This window comes from Clytia hemisphaerica, unplaced genomic scaffold (genome assembly GCF_902728285.1).
Source record: "Clytia hemisphaerica strain Z4C2 unplaced genomic scaffold, Clytia hemisphaerica genome assembly, whole genome shotgun sequence".
Taxonomy (NCBI): Eukaryota; Metazoa; Cnidaria; class Hydrozoa; order Leptothecata; family Clytiidae; genus Clytia; species Clytia hemisphaerica.
The window spans coordinates 462,781-484,372 of record NW_027103430.1 but is presented as its reverse complement, the minus strand read 5'-3'; the positions used below and the strand labels follow the sequence as shown (position 1 = coordinate 484,372).

The following is a 21,592-nucleotide window of genomic DNA, read 5'->3' as shown; positions in this document are numbered from 1 at the left end:
TGATGAAAAATTGAAATGATTAAAAAACTTTATACTTGCATCACAAATTCTTCGATTGAAGGGAAATCTCAAGCTGGAAGGTTGAAAAATAGTTCATCTCATTAGGCAGGAGGATGAATGATCTTCAGCCTATTCTCATCTCCTCAATCCCAGCAGTTGATCTTTTTTCTACCGCTGCTCATCTACCATTTCGTTTCGAATGTTTTGACATGTGATCAAAATTCTTTACCCCCGTTAAAAACATGTCACACAAAGAAAATTTCGCACTATTTCACGATCAACACGGGGGTCAAAATAATCGTAGCAACCTTCTTTATTTACGTCCATTTGTGTTGGTAACGTGACAACCCTAGATGTTCCGGCAAAATAAATAGCCCATAGCCCGAAAAAGATTACGGTCTATCCCTTCGATATTTATCAGTTTATTCGAGCTGTGATACTCACGCTAGTCTATCCCTTCTGGTCTTTTTCACAAAACGGTCTCTTATTCTTAACTTTTAATAATCAAAAGCATAGCGTTAAAATCGGAAAAACTCGGATATTGCTGCGGCAAAGCCCCTTTTTTTTTTTTTTTTTTTTTTTTTTTCTAAAATAAAATATATTTCTTGTTAGGAAGTAGTCAAAACAGTTATAAATATATAGATATAAACAAAGCAATGAGCGGCTAACAATTTCTATAAGTATAACGAAATATGTATATATATGGGGAGCTAGACATAACTTATAAAAATAAAGCCCCTTTTTTGCAATTCTGGCGCTTTTGATTGTTAAGGGATCGTTTGGATTGTTATGGGCATCGACGTTGCAGGTAAAGTACGGCACGCGAAAAAGGCCAGAAGTAAGTACGGTAAGTCAGTGTCATAAAATTTCTTAGTGAAAAATAAAAAAAACACAAACTAAAATTTCCCCAAGGATGTTTCATGATTCAAAACAAGTTTATTGTGTCGTAAACTACTGTATGCTTTGCGAATTTAATTTGAAGAATTTCGCCATTTTTCCCCAAAAATACATGTCACACGGAGTTGTCTCACAAAATTTGAGCAAAAAAGAATAAAGCGAAAAAAATATTAGAGGGGGGTCCTATTGTCAAACTTGAAATTTTGAAAGTGTGTACTAAATATGAATGGCCATCTTTGGTGAAAATTTCGGCCTCATTGATGACATCGTCGTTTTTTGAAAATGAATAAAGATTTCAAACGTTATCGAAAATTTTTTGTTGCTCGGGTTAAAAGAGCTTTTAATATACTCTCGGGTTCCTAATAAACGGGGAGTTTGGAATAAGGCGGGGTGGGTCGAAAAATTCTCAAAACTTAAGTTTTTACTCTAGTTTTTTCATTTTCTCTAGTTTTCGCTACACAAGATTTGTTTGATAAATATTCTGACATTGCTAGATAAAAAGTCAAAATAAAAGATTGCAAGAAAACAGCTAAAGTGAGACATTATTAACGGAAACTGGGAACATACTAAAGCTTAGAAAGTTCCACGACCAAGGTAGTCTGATTCGCAGACCTGAAACTTTTTTTGCTAGAGGATGATCAGAAGCCTAAATTAAATTGGGAAGTTTACAACATTAATTTCGGCGAAAGGAGTTGAAGATATTTTGCAATTCATTTAAGCAAAATTTCTGTTCGTGAAAGTTTGTTCACCAAAGTATTTGAAGGACTTTAAAATGGAATAATTGTATTGTCATTAATTTATTGTGACAATGAACTATACACAAACACAATAATGATAACTTTATATGCTAAATACTGATGATTTCAATTTACCCTATATTTAAAGTTTACTTCTCCAAATTTGAAGCCATTCTGTTTCAGTAATTTTGAGTTACGTTGACGAGTCTATTCGGTGAATCAAATGTTCATGATTTACTTGATGTAATTTCTAATTAAAGAATAAAAGAAATTAAGTGTACTCATCAAGTATTGACAATTGGCCAAAATCAGCACATAATTTAACTAAGAAAAGCACGGAATTATAATATGGAAAAGTCAATAGAAAAAAAGGCTAGAAAAAAAACAGTAGAATCTAAATTGATTTAAAAATAAAATTCTAAAGAAAATTGCAAATACGAAGGTTTTTTCTGAAATTTCAATTCCATTCCTTTTACAGTAATGTTCGTACGTTGTTTTCCAAAGGAGAATGTCCGTGTCCGGTAAAACGCAGGGCTCTATCCCCATGCATCTCCTAACAGTTTCACCCAACGCTCGAATTATCATCTACAAAGTGAGTCTTTATAAGAAATTGTAATGGTGAAGCCCAGCTTCGCTCTAATATGAAGATCCCTCTGGTGGTTGGGATAATTTACAATTCTCCTTTGCGGTCATAATCCTGAGTAAGAAAATAAAATAGACTAAACAGCAAACTATTTATATAGCCCATGAAATTTAAACCATTCAAATTCCATTATGGTTCTGAAGTCTGTCTCAATATAATCTGCAGCGGAGACGAAAAAAGTCCGTAACTTTTGATAGAGAATTCGAATTGAATAATGTTTTAGTGCTTGTTAGAGAGATATTCAAGAGTGGTGTATTATCAAAAACAAAAAAAATCAAAAAATGTCGGAAAATTAAGATTGAAAGTGAAGAAGAAAAAATCAACTTCTTCAATAACAGAGCTATATTTATAATTTTCACACGAGTGATTTTTTTATCTATCGAAAGATATAGCCTAAAGCTTATCACTGGTTGACTTCCAAAACCATCAAAAACAACAAAAAGAGCCCTTTAAAAATGCATTATTCTTGGAATATTTATTATTTTTAAGCATTTATGACAACGTTCTAAGATTTAAAAGTTTTTATGATATAAAAATGAAGATCATAGCACAATTATACAAAAGTTCATGTTCTTCGACTTTAGTTCTTATATTCAACAAATTTCTTAATTTGTTATAAAAAATAGGGTGGAAAAAGTAACCTTTAAAAATAGTGAAAGAAAATCAAAAAGCAAAGAGCTGGAATGTGCTTGTCTTGGGAGGAATACTTTCAAGTTTATAAGGTATCAAAGAGTTACCAATCTTTTGAGATTAAACAAAATGCTCTCACCTCCTCAACTCTGTGAGAACAGTTTTAATGGTATACGTCCTTTGCCATTTGGCCAGAACCCCCACTAATTTGGCTTCAACCTAGAAAAATGGAACAACAATCAATACATTGTCATCATGTTCGGTCAAGTCCAATTGCATTGTGAGGAAAGTATGCTAAGTGAACTTTATATTTAAGGGCTGTCCGGTCCTTAAAGTGTTAACTACAAACTATTTTCCTTTTCAATGGCTCCAAAACCAAAAAAAAGGAAAGACCTCGGAGTTCGATTTCAAAATACTAACCTTTCCAGCGCTATCCACACAACTCATGTTTACACGTGTAGTGAATCTCACAGTAGGTACTTCGTTGGGGTATTTCTGGCCACACACCAGTGACAAGTTGTAAATTCTGTTTTCGAATACTGTCTGTTGTAAAAATGGATAAAATTCAAGGTTCGTAACTTACAAATATAAATATTTTAATGATGAATGAAAAGATGTGAAAGTCAACGATTTTGAAGGGGTATAGTCCCCTACCCAAGACAACTGCTCCCCTCTTTTCTAATAGAAATATATTTCTTCTTTATAAAAAATCTCAATTGTTGTAAACGTTACAATTAGGGGCAATTGTTGTGTCCAAGGCAATTACTCTGGAATTAGCCCTTCCCTGCCATTGAAATTTAAGATTGCGCGCAGTTTTTTAATGTTTTAAAAGGAAAGCCTAGTGCCCGCGTGTGTACTCACTCTTGGAGGGCCAAGGATCATACCAGTCCATCGAACTAACTCCATGTCATCATCATTTTCCAGACCCCAACTAACAGTGCCATCACCTCCTTTCTGTCCTTCTTCTAATTCCTCCAAAAGGCGGAAATTCCTTGGAACTGAAAAACAAAATAAAGACAAAACTAATTTATTGTTTTGATAGTGATTAATCCAAATTAAAATCAAACAGATGAAATAATAGACAAATAACATGATTTAGAAAACCACAAAATTCATTACACAAACTGTTCTACTAATTCAACAAATTCAGTAAAGTTTGACCGATCATACTTTAAAGTTTCACCAACATTTTTAACAGTTTTTCAGAGTCAATTTATCCTATAAAAGTCTTTGAGTCCAATTAGATTTTTCTGACCGAATGACCTTTCAAACTAGAAAGATCAAGGCATAGTTTTCAGTATAGATATTTGATACGTGATCTCAAAGAAATTTAGCCTACTTCCTTGGTAATGTCTTTGAAATTTCTGAACATAAAAAATACACTTTTCCTGTAATTTCAAAAACTTTTGCATACATATTTTGTTGCTCTCTAGTGTTTGTCCTAGGGAGGTAAACAAACCCATTTTCCTGTATTTCCTCAGGGAAAGTTGTTCCTTTGAACAGAATCCCTTCAAATGCAGCAAGGATATACTCTGGAGTCTCTATTAAACCAGGGTTCTTCTGTACTACTGTACTGTAAAGAGATTAGGCTTTTAGATACGTTCAATTAAGATAAAGAAGATGTTATGCTCAAATGATAAAGCCTACTATTTCTCCCTCCCTTAAACTCATATATCAAGATTTTGAGTACGGGCCCATTTTACTTTCATTTTCAGTGGTTTCAGTTTCGATTTCAAGCCAATATCTCAGCAACGGGAGGCTCGCCTATAGTTACAGGGGCTTGTGCAAAAAACCAAACATAAAAAAAAGTTTTCCAAATCCCCTTTTTCGATTAAACCAATAAAAAATGAAACTTTTCCATGTTTCACTTTTTTTGCACCAATTCTTCAAAATGAAAATATTTAAGATTTGAAGTTCTTCTTTTATTCAATGATTTTATGGCACTTTGTTGACAATCTAACTCTTGCATTGCATTCCCGCTTTCTTCAGAGAATTGAAGATGAGAAAAAACCTAAGCCTTAGGATCATGGACTGAAACAAATATGAAGGGTGAGAGATTTTATAGCTGCCCTTTGTGCAAGGCACTGAGAGGGCACAAGTGCCAAAAAAGAGGGCTGTGTGAAATGCGGAAATCTCATTGGTGGAAATTTGATAAACAGTCTGTGAAGGAGTGCCGGAAAGCCATCAGTAGAAGAGACCACTTTCATTTTTGTTGCATATTTCAATATAAACTTCATGACAGGGATTACACCAATTACATAAATGTCAATATGTCGTGTCAATTTGTCAGCATTGTATTGTCGCAAAGGGAAAGAGAAAAGAGGTAACATTAGCCAAGTTTCTAATCCTGATATAGAAGTTTGATCTAGACTGCCCTTTCCATTATTACAAGCATACATTTCCATCATTCCAAATTTTACAGTACAATGCCCCAAAACTTAATAAGATCACAAAAGTCAAAATTGGTTTGAAAAGCCCTTTCAATTCTTTTATTTTGCTTCAAAATTTTGCTTTGCTTTTTTTATTTTGCTTCAAAATTTAGCATTGCATTTTTATTTCTAGCAATTAACTATAGACAAGTCAGCCTGACCTTTGTTGTCTGTAAATTGATGGAATCATTTCTAAGGAAGCCTATCATGAATCATCTGCAAGATCAAAAGCTATTGTAAAAATAAACAATGTGGCTTCATCAGTCACCAATCAACTCCTGAACTACTTGAATAAGTGTTGCGAATGCATTGCTAATGGTAAAGTACCGTGAGTGGTCCTAAATCCGACAGCCCTGCCTAAATCCAATGGGGTCTTTCAAAGATACAAAATGAAAACAAATCTTTCGCTGTGACGCAATGAAGATACCAAAGTGTCAACTAAACTGAAAGGTTTGATACACTTAACTAAATGGTTCAAATAACAATAATTGCTTCTTATACAAAACATAATTTTTTATTACAAAATTGTTAACGTTTTAAACACAAGCAACAGATTCAGAATAATAGAGGTAATTATTTTTACAACTCGCACTTTTTTGATCACATTAATTGACATCTTGACATTATAGTCATCTTGTTAGATGTTTTGTTTCTAGATTTCTTCCAATAGTTTATTGTTCAACTTGAAGAGGGAATGTTTGTAAACATAGAATTTTTTTTCATAGCAGTTATTTGGGGGGTTGGATTTAGGCAGGGCTGTCGGATTTAGTACCACTCACGGTAGTTGATACAATATATACCTTAAGGTATGTGTACACCTTTTTTCCGATTTTTTGTCAAAAATTTTTTTTTCAGTCAAAGTGGAAGAAAAGTTACTGGATTTCATTTTGGTAAAATCGCGATCTTAAAATCTTTTTTTAATCCGGAGTTATAACCATTTAAATTTCAAAACAAAGCTCGTCTTATGATGGATTATTTACTCAAATAATTGTCTCTTTCGGAAACATCAAAGACAAAAGAGAGAATTCAGCTGATGTTTATTCTCACCTCTATTGAATAGTAATATTTTTGACACATTTCACTGATTACTCGAATAAACAGCAATCATCTCGTTAAAAATTTCAAATTGATGTAGAAAAAAACGAAATTTTACCACACCATACTACTTTTAACGAAGTTAAAGTCACCCATAGCATTTAGATATCGACTTCATTCTTTTTTTATGAGATTCCCAAAAGATCAAACTTAAAAAGTGTCTTAGGATTTTATTTCTAACCGAGTTGTTTTTCCTCAATTTACAGATAACTGAAAAAATCACATTTAAATTTACTTTTTTATCGATATTTTTACAGAACTTAGGATTTAAAGAGTTGAAGTCAATCCCAAAAAAAATCCCAAGACACTTTTTTAGTTCAATCTATTGGGAACATAGTATCGAAATTATTTTTTCAAAATTCAAAAGCTATGGGTGACTTTAACTTCTTTGAAGTAGGTAAGGTCAAAATTCTTAAGATCATAATTATATCCTGCCCAGTTTTTTAAATTCAGCTGAAACTTTTACCATTAGAAAGAGAATATTATTGGCTTTCAGAAAATATATACTTTTGATATATAAAAATTTGTTGTTCTAAAGATATGATCAATTAAAGAGAATGTGTCAAGAAAGGTGAACACATAGGGGAGAAATTTGGTCAAAATCCGCCAAAGTAAGTTCCCACCAAATTTAAATTTTCAAACCTTCCGCCAAATTAAATTCCCGCCAAATTTAAATTATTGTATTTATTCCCCAAATGTGTGCTATTTCAGGCCTTAAAACAGGTTTTTTCTTATTAATGGCTAAAATGTCCTTCATCCGCCAAATAAAATTCCCGCAAAATTTGATTTTTCAATTCATCCGCCAAATCAAATTCCCACCAAAATTTCTTCCCTTGAAGTATTTGGATTTTACTAGCCTTCGATACTGTTTCCCACCGCCGCTTGCTGAAGAAATTTGAAGGATACCCCTAGAGAAGATATCCAAATAATATGATGTGTTGGGTGGTAACATCTAGTGCTTTTTAGACAGTGATTTTAGTAAGAAATTTTTGGATTTCGGTTTTGTATATAGCCTCCCTATAACAATCACTATAATTGTTATATAGTATATTATAATTATAATATAACTTAGGCGGCAATCACAAATATCTTCGTTTTGCGTCGCCCGACCGTCTCCATAAAATTGAGTAAAATTGAGTCGGAGAGTCGGTAAATTCTTTGGACTTTTTGTTTTGATGACGTTTCCTTTGCTCAAAAATTTTATTTTTGCCAATTTTTGTGAGCGATTTCTAGCGCATTCGCAGCATTTTAACTTTGTTTATCATTACACGTGCCATTATGTGTCAAAGGTCACAGTGTTTAAATTTCATAATCTGAAACCATGCAAAACATACACGCGATTGGGCCTTCTGCCGCCTCAGTTAACGCCCTTTTACCTTTTACCGCCTCGCAGACCAACTTAAAGAAAACCCAAAAATTTTTACTACCGACCGGCCGACTGACCGACTCACTTTTTAAATCCAACGAGGACGCGAAATGAAGATATTTGTGATTGCCGCCTTAGCCTTCATTCTCTGCCTACCTATTTCTTGCCTATTTTTTTGGATTTCTAAATTTCTCACTAAGGCGTTTTTGAAATTTTGTTCGGATTTTCTGGCACGTCTACCACACTGACTGCCTGTATATATTTGCTTAGCTTAGGTTATTTTATGTTAGTGATTGTAACACTTGATATTTGTGTTTATTTCAGCTGTTTGTCAAAGATTATTCGCGTTCAAAATCCTATCCTATTCGTTGGGCCCTTTTTGGTCTGGTGGGGGCATTAACATATTCCCTACTGTATGTTTCAGAGACTTGAGATTTGCTGTGTCACATTGGGCAGTTCCAGTTATAGTCTGCTGCCCCCTGTGGGCGACATGGATTTTACCTTAGAGTTCTTTTTTTATTTTTTAAGGATGTTCAAGTGAAAAAAAAATCGAAAAATCTCTGTCGTCCACACCACAGGGGTGTTATGGATTTTTTCTGGAACTGCCCATGCCATTTCGATTGAAAATGACATTTATTGGGGATGGACTTCATTGACAAAACAAGTAAAAGGAATGCAGTCCAAGATTTGGAGGCTTTCTATAGTCGAGATAAAGAATCGTTGAATACATGGCTTTAATAGTTGGACCTCAAAAAGTGGAATCTGTAAAAAAAAATTTGCTAAGCTAATTTCCAATCCACTTGCAATACTAATCAACAAATCTCTGTCCACAGGTGTCTTCCCGGGACTTCTGAAACATGCAAAAGTTACACCTCTTTTCAAAAGTGGGAATAAGACGGATATAAAAAACTACAGACCGATATCAGTCCTTCCATTATTCGATAAGATCTTTGAGAAAATTGTCCATGAGAGAATTACTGAATTTCTAGACAAGAACAAAATTTTATTTGATGGTCAATATGGGTTCCAGAAAGGTAAGTCTACCTCTTGTGCAATCCTACATCTCACAAATTTTATCTACAAATGCAAAAAAAACAAAGAGACTGGTTGTGCAATCTTCCTCGATCTGGCAAAAGCCTTTGATACAGTTAATCATGCAATACTGCTAAAAAAAATCGAAAAAATTGGAATAAGGGGTCCTGTTCTATCATGGTTTCGAAGTTATCTTGCAAACAGAATACAAAGCGTTTACTGCAACGACGCCAATTCAACACCCTTACCCATGTCTCACGGGGTCCCCCAAGGTTCAGTGCTTGGTCCCCTTCTTTTCTTGATTTATATTAATGACCTGCCATTGAATTCATCATTCTCACAGACGTTGTTTGCTGACGATACGTGTCTTTTTATGAGTCATAAAAACCCTGAAGCTCTTCAAAATCTTATTAATGTTGAGGTTGGCAAGATTTCAGACTGGCTAGGAGCTAATCAACTTACTCTAAATATCTCTAAATCCAACTATATGATCTTCAGTGAGCACAAACAAACTAATTTCAACATTTCTATTTCAGGTCAGACTCTGAACCGTGTCAATGAAGCTAAATACCTTGGAGTAATCATTGATCATAAACTGAGCTGGAGAGAACATCTCAAGAGACTGCACACAAGAATTAAGCAGAATATAGGTATTCTACACAAAGTTGGCTGGTTTCTTCCTAGAAAGAATATGATATCTCTTTTTTATGCCTTAGTGAACTCACATCTGACATACGGTATAACTTCATGGGGTTCCCCTGTAACCAATGGCTTGGGTAGAATTAATGAATCTATACTTAAATGTAAAAATTATATTAACAAGGTCTGTCCTCCTATGGAGGATGAGATCATCTTTAACCCACTTAATATAGATCAACTATATGAGCTTGAATCATGTAAACTCATACATAAATTCCTAAACAATCATCTTCCATCTTCATTGATTTGTCTCTTCCAAAGATCTCAAACTGGCAATATGATCGCTAGGAAAAATTCTAAAAACAATGTTGGTACTATTCATTTTGACCAAGCTCTCTGTCCGCTAATGTTCCATGGGCCTCAGTTCTGGAACCATAGGAATTGTTATAAATTAGCTGAGTACTCTTCTACAGCTTTCTCTACTCATTTGAAGAAAGATTTGAAAAATGAGTAAATAATCTCTTATATTTCTAGGGATTTCTAGACATTTTTGATTTATATAGACATTTGATTTATATATAATTTTGATTGACACCTTGTGGTTGTTGAACCTTGTGGAGCTTTTTATCCACATAACATATAGTATTTCTAAATTCACATTTTATTGGTGAAATGCTTTTTTTCTCTTAGTTGTTTCATGGGACAATCTATATAGTCCTTCTTCCCTGTTTATATTTTGTTTTTAATAGTAAACTGTAAAATAACGTATATATTATGTTTTTCCTTGTAACCTATATTCCATAATAGGTTATTTTTACTGTGAATAGCTTTGAAATCCTCTTATAGGATATTTTTATTCATGGAATTGTATCTTTTAGCTCATTTTTAACTGTTATAAAAAGATATTGAAATTGAAATTGAAAATTGAAGCTTACCTGTGACCGGCGCCGCCATCTTTCAAAATGGAAGGTGATTTTCTCTTTGGAGCGGTACCCCCTGAATTTATTTCTTCTCTATATAAAAAGTCTACAATCCGGGGTTCAAAATGACTAGAAATATGATAGTTTGACCCCCGGTTTTTAAGTTAAAAGTTTTCTCAGCCGGGTGCTCAAAAAGTTTCGGTCTCGTAAAGAAAGTATAGAAACGCATGAACATTCTTTTTAATCACTGACTCCTGAAGGTCAGCATGGTTAGTGAATCCTCTATTTCATATCCTTGTATCATTTCGCTTTATTACTTTATGTCATATGATAATCTTTGAAATCTGTGGAGACATTTTCATTGACAAATTTTTTTTGGAAACTGTTGTACCTGATATGAAGAATTTGTTTAAAATTATTCTAGGGTTTCACCAAGTTTGTAGAAGCCGGACGTGTGACACTTGTCAATGGAGGAAAATACGATGGAAAACTTGTTGTCATCGCCAATGTAGTTAATCAGTCAAGAGTATGTATACAATTTGATTTACCTTTTATATTTTGTGTAACTGAAGGGGGCTTTTTCAGATGGGACTTCAGTTCTCTAAAGAAAACCTTCTGATTGCAACTTTAATATCAATCCTTTAAAGGGACCCTCAATTTATTTCTTAAGCCTTACTAAGACTAAGGCCTGGGTCACCAACAACTTGTGTTCGTGTCATTTACAGCCCCAAAATGTGATTTGGTCGGTCGCTTCTTGGCATATCTTTAACCATCTGAAAAATGTGCTCTCAATATAGGCAGTCGAGCTGTGTTAAAATCATCAACAAGATGCACTCTGAGCAAAGGTTTGTTCAGGTGACAAGAATCATCTGTAATGCAATTATTTTGCATATCGTCGCGACCGCTCAAAAAGCATTAGTGCCTTTTAACACAAAAAATCTTCAGAAAATTGTGGATAGAAATCTTAAAAACACTCAATGATCAAAACGCTGGCTATGCTGCATCTACAAAATTATTTTAATAATATCGCCCTTTCCGACTAGAAAAGGGTCAGATTTTTAAGATAAAAAGTGAGTCGGTCGGAGGACGCAAACACAACTTATTTGTCACCGTGGCCTAAGAATTTAAAAATTGGTGAAGTGATTGCACAAATGTACTTCATGAAAGTTAAAGTGCCATAAATGAAGTTTTCAAACAGCAGTTGATAAAAAAAACCTCTCTTCCCCCTTCCTCTTCAAAACAGTTGAAATTGAACTAGATACTAGATGTGGCTGTTTCTGTTCGGAGGTCAAATTAATAAAGCCTTTGTTAGAATACAATAGCTATTTATAAGAACGAAGGAAATGTTTGGTTTTTGTTCACTTTAGGCATGTTGAGTGACTTCAAGATTGACCCCTTTCCCCGCCATTTTGTCAGTCTGGGAAATCCTCTCTTATGTTAGGGTGGTCAGAGGAAATTTCAAACTTACTTGCAGAATACCAAAACAAGTTTAATGGAAAGCCATAACCATCAGAAGAAAAATGAGGGGTCATTTACCTTCCAATTCTTTAAAGTTCCAAAGATATTACATTTTGAAGTTCAATTTTTCAAGCATTTTCGTGCACGCATCGCCAGCCATTTTGTACCTTCATTACGGCACCAAAAGCGAAAGTGTTTTATGAAAAATTCCGCGCGAGAGGTTTGGTGCGAGTTTTATTTTCCGTAGATGTAGCTGAAACGGGGGTAATTACACCATAATCTTTCCCTTAGCGCTTGCCACCGGAAACAGCTTGATTCTTACTTTTTTCACATTTGGAAAGAAAAAACATTGTTCTTTCTAAAAAATTCATGTTCAATAAAAAAATTTGATTTTTTCAATGAAAAAAACGCATTTTAAGTACATAATTTGACTTCCTGAAAAATATACGTTGCTCCAACCAACGAACGTGGTACGTCTCAAAAGCTAAACTATTGCGGGGAACGATGCAAAAAATTCCAGGTCGATAGCTGTTTCGGGTGGCTAGCGCTTTGGATTTTAAAACCCCCGGATAAAATATTTTGCCGTGCCGCGAACAAAAAGTTTGAAAAAACTCACCCGCGAGTACTCATTTTCAAATTTTGAAGGAACATGAAGACATGATGTGCTGACTTTTTCTGCAAAAGAAAGCTGAATAAATTCTCTACACTTTGGAAAAAATAGTTATGTTAAAAGAGATTTCCTTCCTTGAGATATGTAAGCTTGAATATTTTTTTTCGAAAATCTATGTTTTGTTACTGCCGCACGCGTAAGGCCCGACCTCGTTCCGAGGGCGTAAGCGCCTAATTGCATGGTTATAATTTACGCCCGCTCCCTAGGGGTTCAGAATTCTCTAATTCGGGCGAAGGCATGGTTTAACGGGCAATCCATTTTTACGGAATCTTCTTCTACGATAAATTTTGAGTAAAACTGCCCTAGGCTTTTGAAATTCAACAGAGCTTTCGGAAGGAATTGCGTGTCAAAAATATAAGAAATTTTAAAGCGTGCAATTGCACGCTTACCGCGAAAGCCGTCACCCGTCAACTTACTTGCTTAACGCTTACCGCCGCCCGTTTCAGAACAAATTTCGATACGCGTGTATAAAAATTCTGCCATTTTGATAACTGTACGGCCTCGGAACATAAGCGTGCAATTGAGAGGATTTCCCAGACTTTGTGTCTTTGTCCTGGGTCCGTCCTGGGTCCTCAAGTAACTCATATCGTGCATTCTGATTGGTCAAAAAACAAAAGTGGATTTTGTGTGTGTGAATTGCGTGTTTTCATTGGGCGAGATAAACTATTTCAGATTATTTTGACGCGCTGCTGCAGGAAACATATTTAATAAAATCAACAGTATTCAATATGATTAAAGGTAATTGAAAAGTAATCCAAATGATTGACTCTTTTCTATCAAGTTTTACCAGATAACAATTTTAATTGTTAATTCTACATGCATATATTAGTCGCGCTGCTGAGGTCGATAAATGTTTCATTTCGTGACACACCTCTTAGATTCCACTTTTTTCGATGGAAACTCAAATTAGTATATGTAGATTCCAAAATCAAAAAGTTTCCACGATATTATCGTGCAAGTAACGAGTAAATGGCAATTTTTTGCGTTTCCAGGCAAAATTGCAAGGCCTGGAAATTCATGATTTTTGGGGGGTCTCCAAATTAAAAAAAGACCTATATCACATGATAGAGCTCTAAGTTATTGGCCTATTTGTGGTAAAAAACTGATGGAAAACAGGGAATTTCCCCACAATCTGCATCAATTTATGCAAAATTAAACACCTTTTTGACCACAAATAGGCTCATAACTTTTGATCTAGAGAAGTTGGGACTTTGGTGTAATACACTTTTTTGCTCAGTTTGAAGAGCTCTATCATGTGATATAGGTCTTTTTTTAATTTGAAAACCCCCAAAAATCATGAATTTCCAGGCCTTGCAATTTTGCCTGGAAACGCAAAAAATCGCCATTTACTCGTTACTTGCACGATAATATCGTGGAAACTTTTTGATTTTGGAATCTACATATACTAATTTGAGAGTTTCCATCGAAAAAAGTGGAATCTAAGAGGTGTATATCACGAAAATCATTTTCTAGCCACTTTTTTCGACCTCAGCCGCGCGACTATATGTTTGCTTGAAACAAAATGAAAGAAAACAAGAAGCCTGTTGGCTTGAAGGCCCAGCGAAAAGTAACGTGTTGAAAACGAGCGTGCAAAACAGCAAATGTATGACCCTGTTGACATGGATCAAAGTGAAGACAGGGAAAATTTTTCCAAAATCACCGCTGTTCTTCTCATCGGTTAGACGCTTGAAATTTTATTGAATGGTCTCCTACCAATCGGGTCTACAGGCGCAGGTTCACCCGGTTGAATACTCTCAGGTATCGTGAGATTGGGTAACTTGCATCAGTGGAGGCTAACATAACATGCATAGCCCTCAAATGAAACCTGGCTGGTCATTAAAATACAACTACGCAGCTCCGCTCGCAGCTCTACTCTACCATTTTTGTTTTGATTTAATTTTGTATTTTAATGACCAGCCAGGTCTTTCATTTAAAGGGCTATGCATGTTAGCCTACACTGATGCAAGTTATCCAATCTCACGTACCTAATAGCTGGGGGGTTTGGAATAAGCGGGGGGAGGTTGGAAAAAATATCAAAACTTACTAAGCAGGGGGGGGGTTTGGAATAAAAATGTCCTAGGTCGAAAATTTCCATAAATTATGCGCGCCCATAGAAAAATATTTTTAAAAACCCGCGAATATATAGTGAGTGGGCGCTCTTTAACCAATTAGGTGCACTCACATATTCAGGTAGAAATATCCCTGCAGGCATGTTAGTTGGACCAGACCGTAAACCAGAAAAATAATCTTTAAAAAACTAGACGATGAAATAGTTTACGGTCTGCATATCAAGGCTAATAAAATTAATGTGATTTAATGTGAGTTAACAGTTAATGTGACAGATCCAGAAATGACCATTTTCACTGCTTAGTTCAAATTTACCCATGAGCTGCATTTTAGTGTCCATTAACAGATTCCAGAATCAGTTTATGCTTTAAATAATTATGTGAGTCGAGTTTGAAAACTCAAGCCACCGATCGTTTAATGCGACAGATCCAGAAATGACCATTTTATTTAATATACGTGTAGAATCATGAAAAAAGTCCCAATCTTCTTCAAATTTACACATGAGCTGCATTTCAGTCTCCATTAACATGATTCCATAATCAACTTATTTGAAATAATTATGTGTCGAGTTTGACAAACGACAAACCAAGCCACCAATCGCCAAACGAGACGGATCCAGATATAACCATTTTCACGCGTAACATCATGGAAAAAGTTCCAATCTTGTTCCAATTTACACATGGGCTCCATTTTAGTGTCCATTACCAAATTCCAGAATCAGTTTACTTGAAATAATTATGTGTTGAGTTTGAAAATCATACCACGTCCCACCACTGACCACTGCACCGTGGTTTTGTTAACAGCCTGAACAGCGACAGATCCAGAAGTGATTGTTTTCTTATGTAGCATCAAGAAAAAAGTTCCAATCTTATTCAATTTTACACATCAGCTGCATTTCAGTTTATTTATTTCTATATCAGAAGCCATTATTTCCTAAAAATTTGTAAAGTCTTTTTGAAAACAAGAAACTAAAAATGAAAGTGATTTAAGGTAGAATTTTTACTCATAAAACTTTATGAAAACTTGAGCAAAGACTATAAGATATGGCAGAATGTTGAAAAAGGTTTATAAAGAAAAACAATTACAAAATTTCTTTGGTTTGAAAGTCTCTTGACCACTAAAGCAAAGAAAATGTTCAAGAAAGTATGAATTAACCTCCTCGCTTCGACCGCCATCTTGGTTTGTTTTGAAAATTGTTTTGAAGGAGCGCGGAATCAGAAAATATATTTTTTATAGCCAGTATCCGACTTTAGCAAGCTTTTCCCTCTCCAGACGGCAAAATTAAAAAGTGCGGTACTGGTTTTAAGCGCTGTTTCTGCCTAAAGTGACACACGGACAACGGACAGACAGAAAATTGCAAATGAAAGGCCTACGCTTAGCGCTGGGCCAATAAAGCAAATCCAACTAATGTTAATCCCTTTATTTATTTTTACACTTTTTAAGTGATTTTTGACTTGTAAGTGGTCATAGCTTTCGATTAAAATCTATGCTGAAGATAGTAAAATTTTCGAAATTTGTTGACATCATCTTTTTCAATATTTTTTGCAATTTCTTTAATTTACATTGTATCTATCACATTTCAACATTTGAATATTAATAAATAATAGTTTAGAAGTTACCAGTATTTTCAAATCTTTTTGCAAATTTAGCTTGGTTTTATGTCAAGTTTCATAATAAAGTCAAGAAACCTGATCTAGAGGACCTTTGACCCCAAAATAAATTTGCACAAGTACTCTTAATAGTTTTACTAAAAGTCAGAAAGTTTTTTATCGTTTCAGAAAACTTAAGATTAACCTTACATCTCACTTTGATAGCTAAAAACATTGACAAACATCCCAAATTATTTTTTTCTTAATTTTAAAGTTTTTGATATGTCACCACGTCGCTAGACAAAATGATGTCGGAGATTTTAGTACTGACCCCCGGGCTCGAATAACCAATTCCCAATGTTTAAAAGTATTCATAATTGCTACTGCTAATGATATTTATCTTACACCATAGGTTCTTGCAGATAACCCAGTTGATGGAGTACCACGTCAACTTTTCTCATTCGCCCAGCTTACTTTGACCTCTCTCAAGATTAACATCCCTCCTGGTGCAAGAAGTGGAGCCATTCGCAAGCAATTAGAAAAAGATGACATCAAGGGAAAATGGGGTGCTACTGCTTATGCTAAAAAGTTGGCCTTACGAGAAGCAAAACGAAACATGAATGATTTTGACAGATACAAATCTAAAGTTGCAAAACAAGTTGTAAGTACATTTCATGTAATCATTCCAATTTGAGACGTTGGCAGTCAGCAAACTAATGGAAAGAAAGTATGCTGGTGCTTTTTTCTCGGACATTTATAAAGAAACTTCACTGATTGAGGCTTAAGTTAAAGGACAGGGGTTAACACTGGTTAACAGTGACTATAAATTTGTTTGCATGTGTCGACGATAAATGCATTTGAGTTACCTTAACCCTATTTTTATCAGGGGTTGGTGTTTTCCACCAGGCTGGCACTCTTTTGGTTATAACTCATTGAAAAAAATGTTAAACACTCTGAAAGTTTTTGACTTTTAATATTATCTTATTAGCGGCATATATACCAAATTTTACAATTATACACCGACCAGATCAGGTTTTAGGACTTTTTGTGCAAGCATAGCATAAAATCCAGCCAACGGATTAGAATAGGTGGATTAAGAACTCATAGAAAACACTCCTCGTTAGGTTATCAAACTTTTTTACGAGTTTGCTAGCAATTAAAACTTGATAAGTTGTAAAAAAGTTGTAAAAAATCATTACTTTCAACATTTTCATTGGTCATTACGTATCACGTGGTACATTTTAAATAAGAAAATGCACTTTTTTAGCCCTTTCTATCCAATGCAGAAATTAGCCAAATAATTTGAAATTTATTTTCCTAATTCTAAATACAGTCTTCTTTCACCAGTATGCAACCCATTCGTGACCCATCGATAGTTTCTTAGTTATAGACCATACGTTAATTTTCACTTATCTGAAGATTGCCATTGACAAAAGATTAAAAATTTACATTAAAACTGGTCTAGCGTTTGTTGATGCTAAAACTTAAGTGCAGGATTTAAAATATTTGCAAAATCATCAAAATTGATCGAATCATAGGACAAATTCGTTTTCGAAACTGTATAAATTGGAAAATTGTTCTTATAAAAACAATGAAAAAACTAAACGAGGAGTGCGCAGAGTCATTTACAGATTTTTCTTGTAACAATGAGAAGACAATGGATCTCTCTTGGGAGCAACGAGAGAAGTTAATCCACCTATTCTAATCCGTTGATCCAGCTAAAACACTGTAAAATCACAAAATCTTAAATTTAGCATAACTTTTGATATAGGCATCCAACTGACTTTAAATTTTGAAAAATGACGTCATTGTTTTTTGAAAATATTTACTCATCTTTTGCATGGATTTTAAACGTCCATTTTGTTAGTATGTTAAAAATGTAAAAGATTTTCTTTTTTGCTTTCAGAAATTCAAAACAGAAATGAAAAATCTCCATTTGTTCAACTTTAATTATTATTTTATTAAATGGTACTTTTTCACTGGTCAGTGATAATTGTGAAATTTTGTGATGACGTCATCACCTTTATGATTACGTCATCAACCCAAATTATTTTCTATGAATTCCTTATATGGTAGAGAACATTTCTGCCAAGTTTCAAGTCCACAGCTTTTCTAGATCAAAAGTTATGCAAGGCTGGTGGAAAACACAACCCCCCCCCCTTGAGAATACGAAACACAAAAAAGCCTGATAATAATAGGGTTAAGAGTATCATCATTCTCTACATATTTGAATGTTTCGTTTTGGTTTTGAACTGACTACCGAATTTCCCTCACATGGCATGGGCTAAACAATTTGTTTTGATGTTTGTGGTGCATTTTAAGAGTTGTTAAAAGTTCAGGCACGTTAAAGCTAATGAGCAGTAGATTTCGGTAACTGTCGTTCCCAAGTGCCAATATCATCAAAAGGAAGGATAAATGCATATGAGATTGATGTTCTTTATCTGCTGGAAGCCTCCTTACATCCAAATTGATGAACATTTTCCGTGACAAGTTCTGAAATATGTGCTATGATGATTAATAACCTTAGGACACCTTCGGAGATCAGATTGATCTATGAGAGTGATTATGGTAACTGAAGCATTTATGTCTAAAACTTATATAAAATGTGTGCTGTTGTCTTTCTCTCGATCGTTTATTATTGGGCTTTCTGATTCAGGCACGTTAAAGCTAATGAGCAGTAGATTTCGGTAACTGTCCATTCGTTCCCAAGTGCCAATATCATCAAAAGGAAGGATAAATGCATATGAGATTGAAATTCTCTATCTGCTGGAAGCCTCCTTACATCCATCCAACTTGATAATAATTGTTCGTTACAGCTCTGAAATATGTGCTATGATGATTAATAACCTTAGGACACCTTCGGAGATCAGATTGGTCTATGAGAGTGATTATGGTAACTGAAGCATCTATGTCTAAAACTTACATAAAATGTGTGCTGTTGTCTTTCGCTCGATCATTTATTATTGGGCTTTCTGATTCAGGCACGTTAAAGCTAATGAGCAGAAGTTTTCAGTAACTGTCCATTCGTTCCCAAGTGCCAATATCATCAAAAGGAAGGATAAATGCATATGAGATTGATGTTCTTTATCTGCTGGAAGCCTCCTTACATTTTTTCCTCGGAGCTTTTCTAGTATTTTCAGAATCTGTCTACTTCTGAGTTGGATGAGTACGATATACTTTGTTTAAATGTGTTAAGTGATGATTAGTAACCTTAGGACACCTTCGGAGATCAGATTGATCTGTGAGAAGAATTATGGTAACTGATAACACAATTTCGTTCAACCATGCGTCTACCAACTCTTTAATTATGTTGTTTTAAGGATTAAGAACTTTTTAATCAATCGGGGTTGTCTTCAATGAAGTATAAGCCCGAGGGGCTAGAAGTCAATCTCCCTGGTAGGATTTAAAGCCAACAAATCCTACCAAAGTTGCGCGGCCTTGAGCGGCTCGCCTGGTTTTTACACAAATGGTAGACTGGAGTCGTTTATAATGTATGTAATACTAATAATACCAATACTAATAATAATAATAATAATACGGGATTTAGTTTGTATAAACGACTGGAAGAATCCGGTGTTCCAGCCTTATAGATACAGGGGCTAGCTACGCAGAAACTTGCGTAGCGAGAAAACAATTTATCAAGCAACAACAAACTCTCAAAACGAAATCAACTCAAATGAAAAACTTTCAATACACAAATCCACACATATTTTTTTTCTCAATAATTATTTTGAGCAGGAAAAAGTTATAATCGCAAATATTGACACTTTTCTTTTGTTTGGAGTTAGTGCACAAAGGTTTCTAGACGACTAAAATTGTTCCATTCATTACTTTTTGCTTTATTTCTACTATGTATAAATTAGTCGTCTAGCTTGCTAGACTACACAAATGGCAGATTGAAACTGAAATTTACCGCTAAATTTCGAAAAAAATATTAATAGTAAACAAAGGAATTTCTAGATTCAATCTGTCGTCAAAAATGCGGCGCATTTTTTAAGGCTTCACTTTTTCTTGCCTGATAAAGGTTAGAGATTGAACTCTATAGCTTAAACTCAATGGTTGTCTTGTCGTGTCGTGTCGTGATTTACAAAATCAGTCTAAATTATTATTTTTTTCTTCCTTTTTTTCAGAGAAATCGCAAGGTGAAGGCCATCGTCAAGACTTTGAAGAAGAAATAAATATTGAAACCTTACATTTGAGAATCTATGTTTTTTCTCCATATCTTCTCTGCTATTGAAGGGTTAAGTTTTGGGATGTTTAGTCTTAAAATGATTTCTAAATTTAGGGTCGTACTTTATAAATGATTTTGGCCTACAATTTCGCGAAGGTTTTCGATTTAAAAGTGCGTGTGTAAACGACAAAAGGATGTTGTAACCCACTTAGTTTAATCTTTTTTGTCGAAATGGACTGTCCCGGTGAAACTTTTTAAATTTGTAGCTAATCTTGGAACGGGTTTGGACAAAGTTTTCTGACAAAAGGAAGCAAATAACATTAGTTCACATAGTGGGCACACCCCCCCCCCCCCCGCCCCCCCAAGGGGGATTTGAGAATTTTACTGAATTCAAAAGAGGAGGGGGCTTGTGAAAATTTCAAATAAAGGGGTGGCTTGGACAAAAAGAGGGGGGTCGTAAGATTTGGCAATTTGCAAAAGAGTGAGTGTTTTCCATTCATTTGAATTTGAATGAAGCAAAAGATCTGTTCCTACAAGTCTTGATGGAGTATGATGCTTTTTCAACTGCTTTTGTGAAAGGTCGAAAAAAGAGGGGTGTCGAGGAATTCTCATTTTAAGGGAGGTTAGTGCTCATAGGGGGTTAGATGAATCTTCAACCTTTTTCAGGCAACAAATAATTTTTGCACGAAATTTTTTTTTATTCCCCAGTAATTTGCGAAATATGACAAAATTTGTATAATTTTTAAAAGCATATCTCCAAGCCGAAATGCAAAAAATTTTGACCACAAGATAGATTGGGGCCGTCCACATAGTAGTGAGGTTAAGTATACCGGGATAATCACTACGACGGACGAAAAATGTAATAGGCTAGTGGAAATACGAAATTTTATTGGTTGAAACTCACTAGCCTGTTAAATTTTCGTTCGTCGTCGTGATTTTACCGATTTACCTAACCTCACTAGTACGTGCGCACCAGGGGGGGGTCTCCGCAAAAGCGTATGCTTGCGTACAAGGGGAGGGGAGGGGTCCAAGGAAAATGTACGCACGCAGACAGAGAAAATAATTTTCATAGCCCTTTTTTGCGTGTTTTTTTGTCATCTTTGTCATCCTCTCATACGCACCAAGGAAAAGAAAATGTTTCTTAACTTTATTCGGCCTAGGGGGGCTGTTTCTGTTCGGAGGTCAAATTATTAGTAATAGCTACTAAAATAATAGAGCTTTTGCCGTGAAATTTTCTGTAATTTCATTA

At 34.8% G+C, this 21,592-nt stretch overlaps 2 protein-coding genes across 2 annotated transcripts; one reads left to right on the top strand and one right to left on the bottom strand.

Annotated features, from left to right (window-relative positions):
* Positions 1 to 1,678: 1,678 nt before the first annotated feature.
* On the bottom strand, positions 1,679 to 10,510 carry LOC136797994 (ubiquitin-conjugating enzyme E2 variant 2-like). Its single transcript, XM_067054584.1, has 5 exons — positions 10,404 to 10,510; positions 3,769 to 3,905; positions 3,328 to 3,450; positions 3,047 to 3,126; positions 1,679 to 2,331 (listed from the first exon to the last, which is right to left on the bottom strand). The coding sequence occupies exons 1-5, from the start codon at positions 10,420 to 10,422 to the stop codon at positions 2,271 to 2,273; spliced, it is 420 nt and encodes a 139-aa protein (XP_066910685.1). The 5' UTR covers positions 10,423 to 10,510; the 3' UTR covers positions 1,679 to 2,270.
* A 42-nt stretch (positions 10,511 to 10,552) lies between these two features.
* On the top strand, positions 10,553 to 20,364 carry LOC136797995 (large ribosomal subunit protein eL14-like). The gene is made up of 4 exons (XM_067054585.1): positions 10,553 to 10,657; positions 10,813 to 10,914; positions 16,585 to 16,833; positions 20,303 to 20,364. The coding sequence occupies exons 1-4, from the start codon at positions 10,655 to 10,657 to the stop codon at positions 20,348 to 20,350; spliced, it is 402 nt and encodes a 133-aa protein (XP_066910686.1). The 5' UTR covers positions 10,553 to 10,654; the 3' UTR covers positions 20,351 to 20,364.
* Positions 20,365 to 21,592: the final 1,228 nt, after the last annotated feature.

Bases quoted from the DNA above. Each gene is read 5' to 3' on its own strand.
- LOC136797994 (XM_067054584.1), bottom strand. The intron at 3,127-3,327 runs GTTAGTATTTTG...CCATTTTTCTAG, and splicing joins GTGTGGATAGCGCTGGAAAG to GTTGAAGCCAAATTAGTGGG. The intron at 2,332-3,046 runs GTGAGAGCATTT...TTTCTTACTCAG, and splicing joins GTTCTCACAGAGTTGAGGAG to GATTATGACCGCAAAGGAGA.
- LOC136797995 (XM_067054585.1), top strand. The intron at 10,915-16,584 runs GTATGTATACAA...CTTACACCATAG, and splicing joins ATGTAGTTAATCAGTCAAGA to GTTCTTGCAGATAACCCAGT. The intron at 16,834-20,302 runs GTAAGTACATTT...CCTTTTTTTCAG, and splicing joins CTAAAGTTGCAAAACAAGTT to AGAAATCGCAAGGTGAAGGC.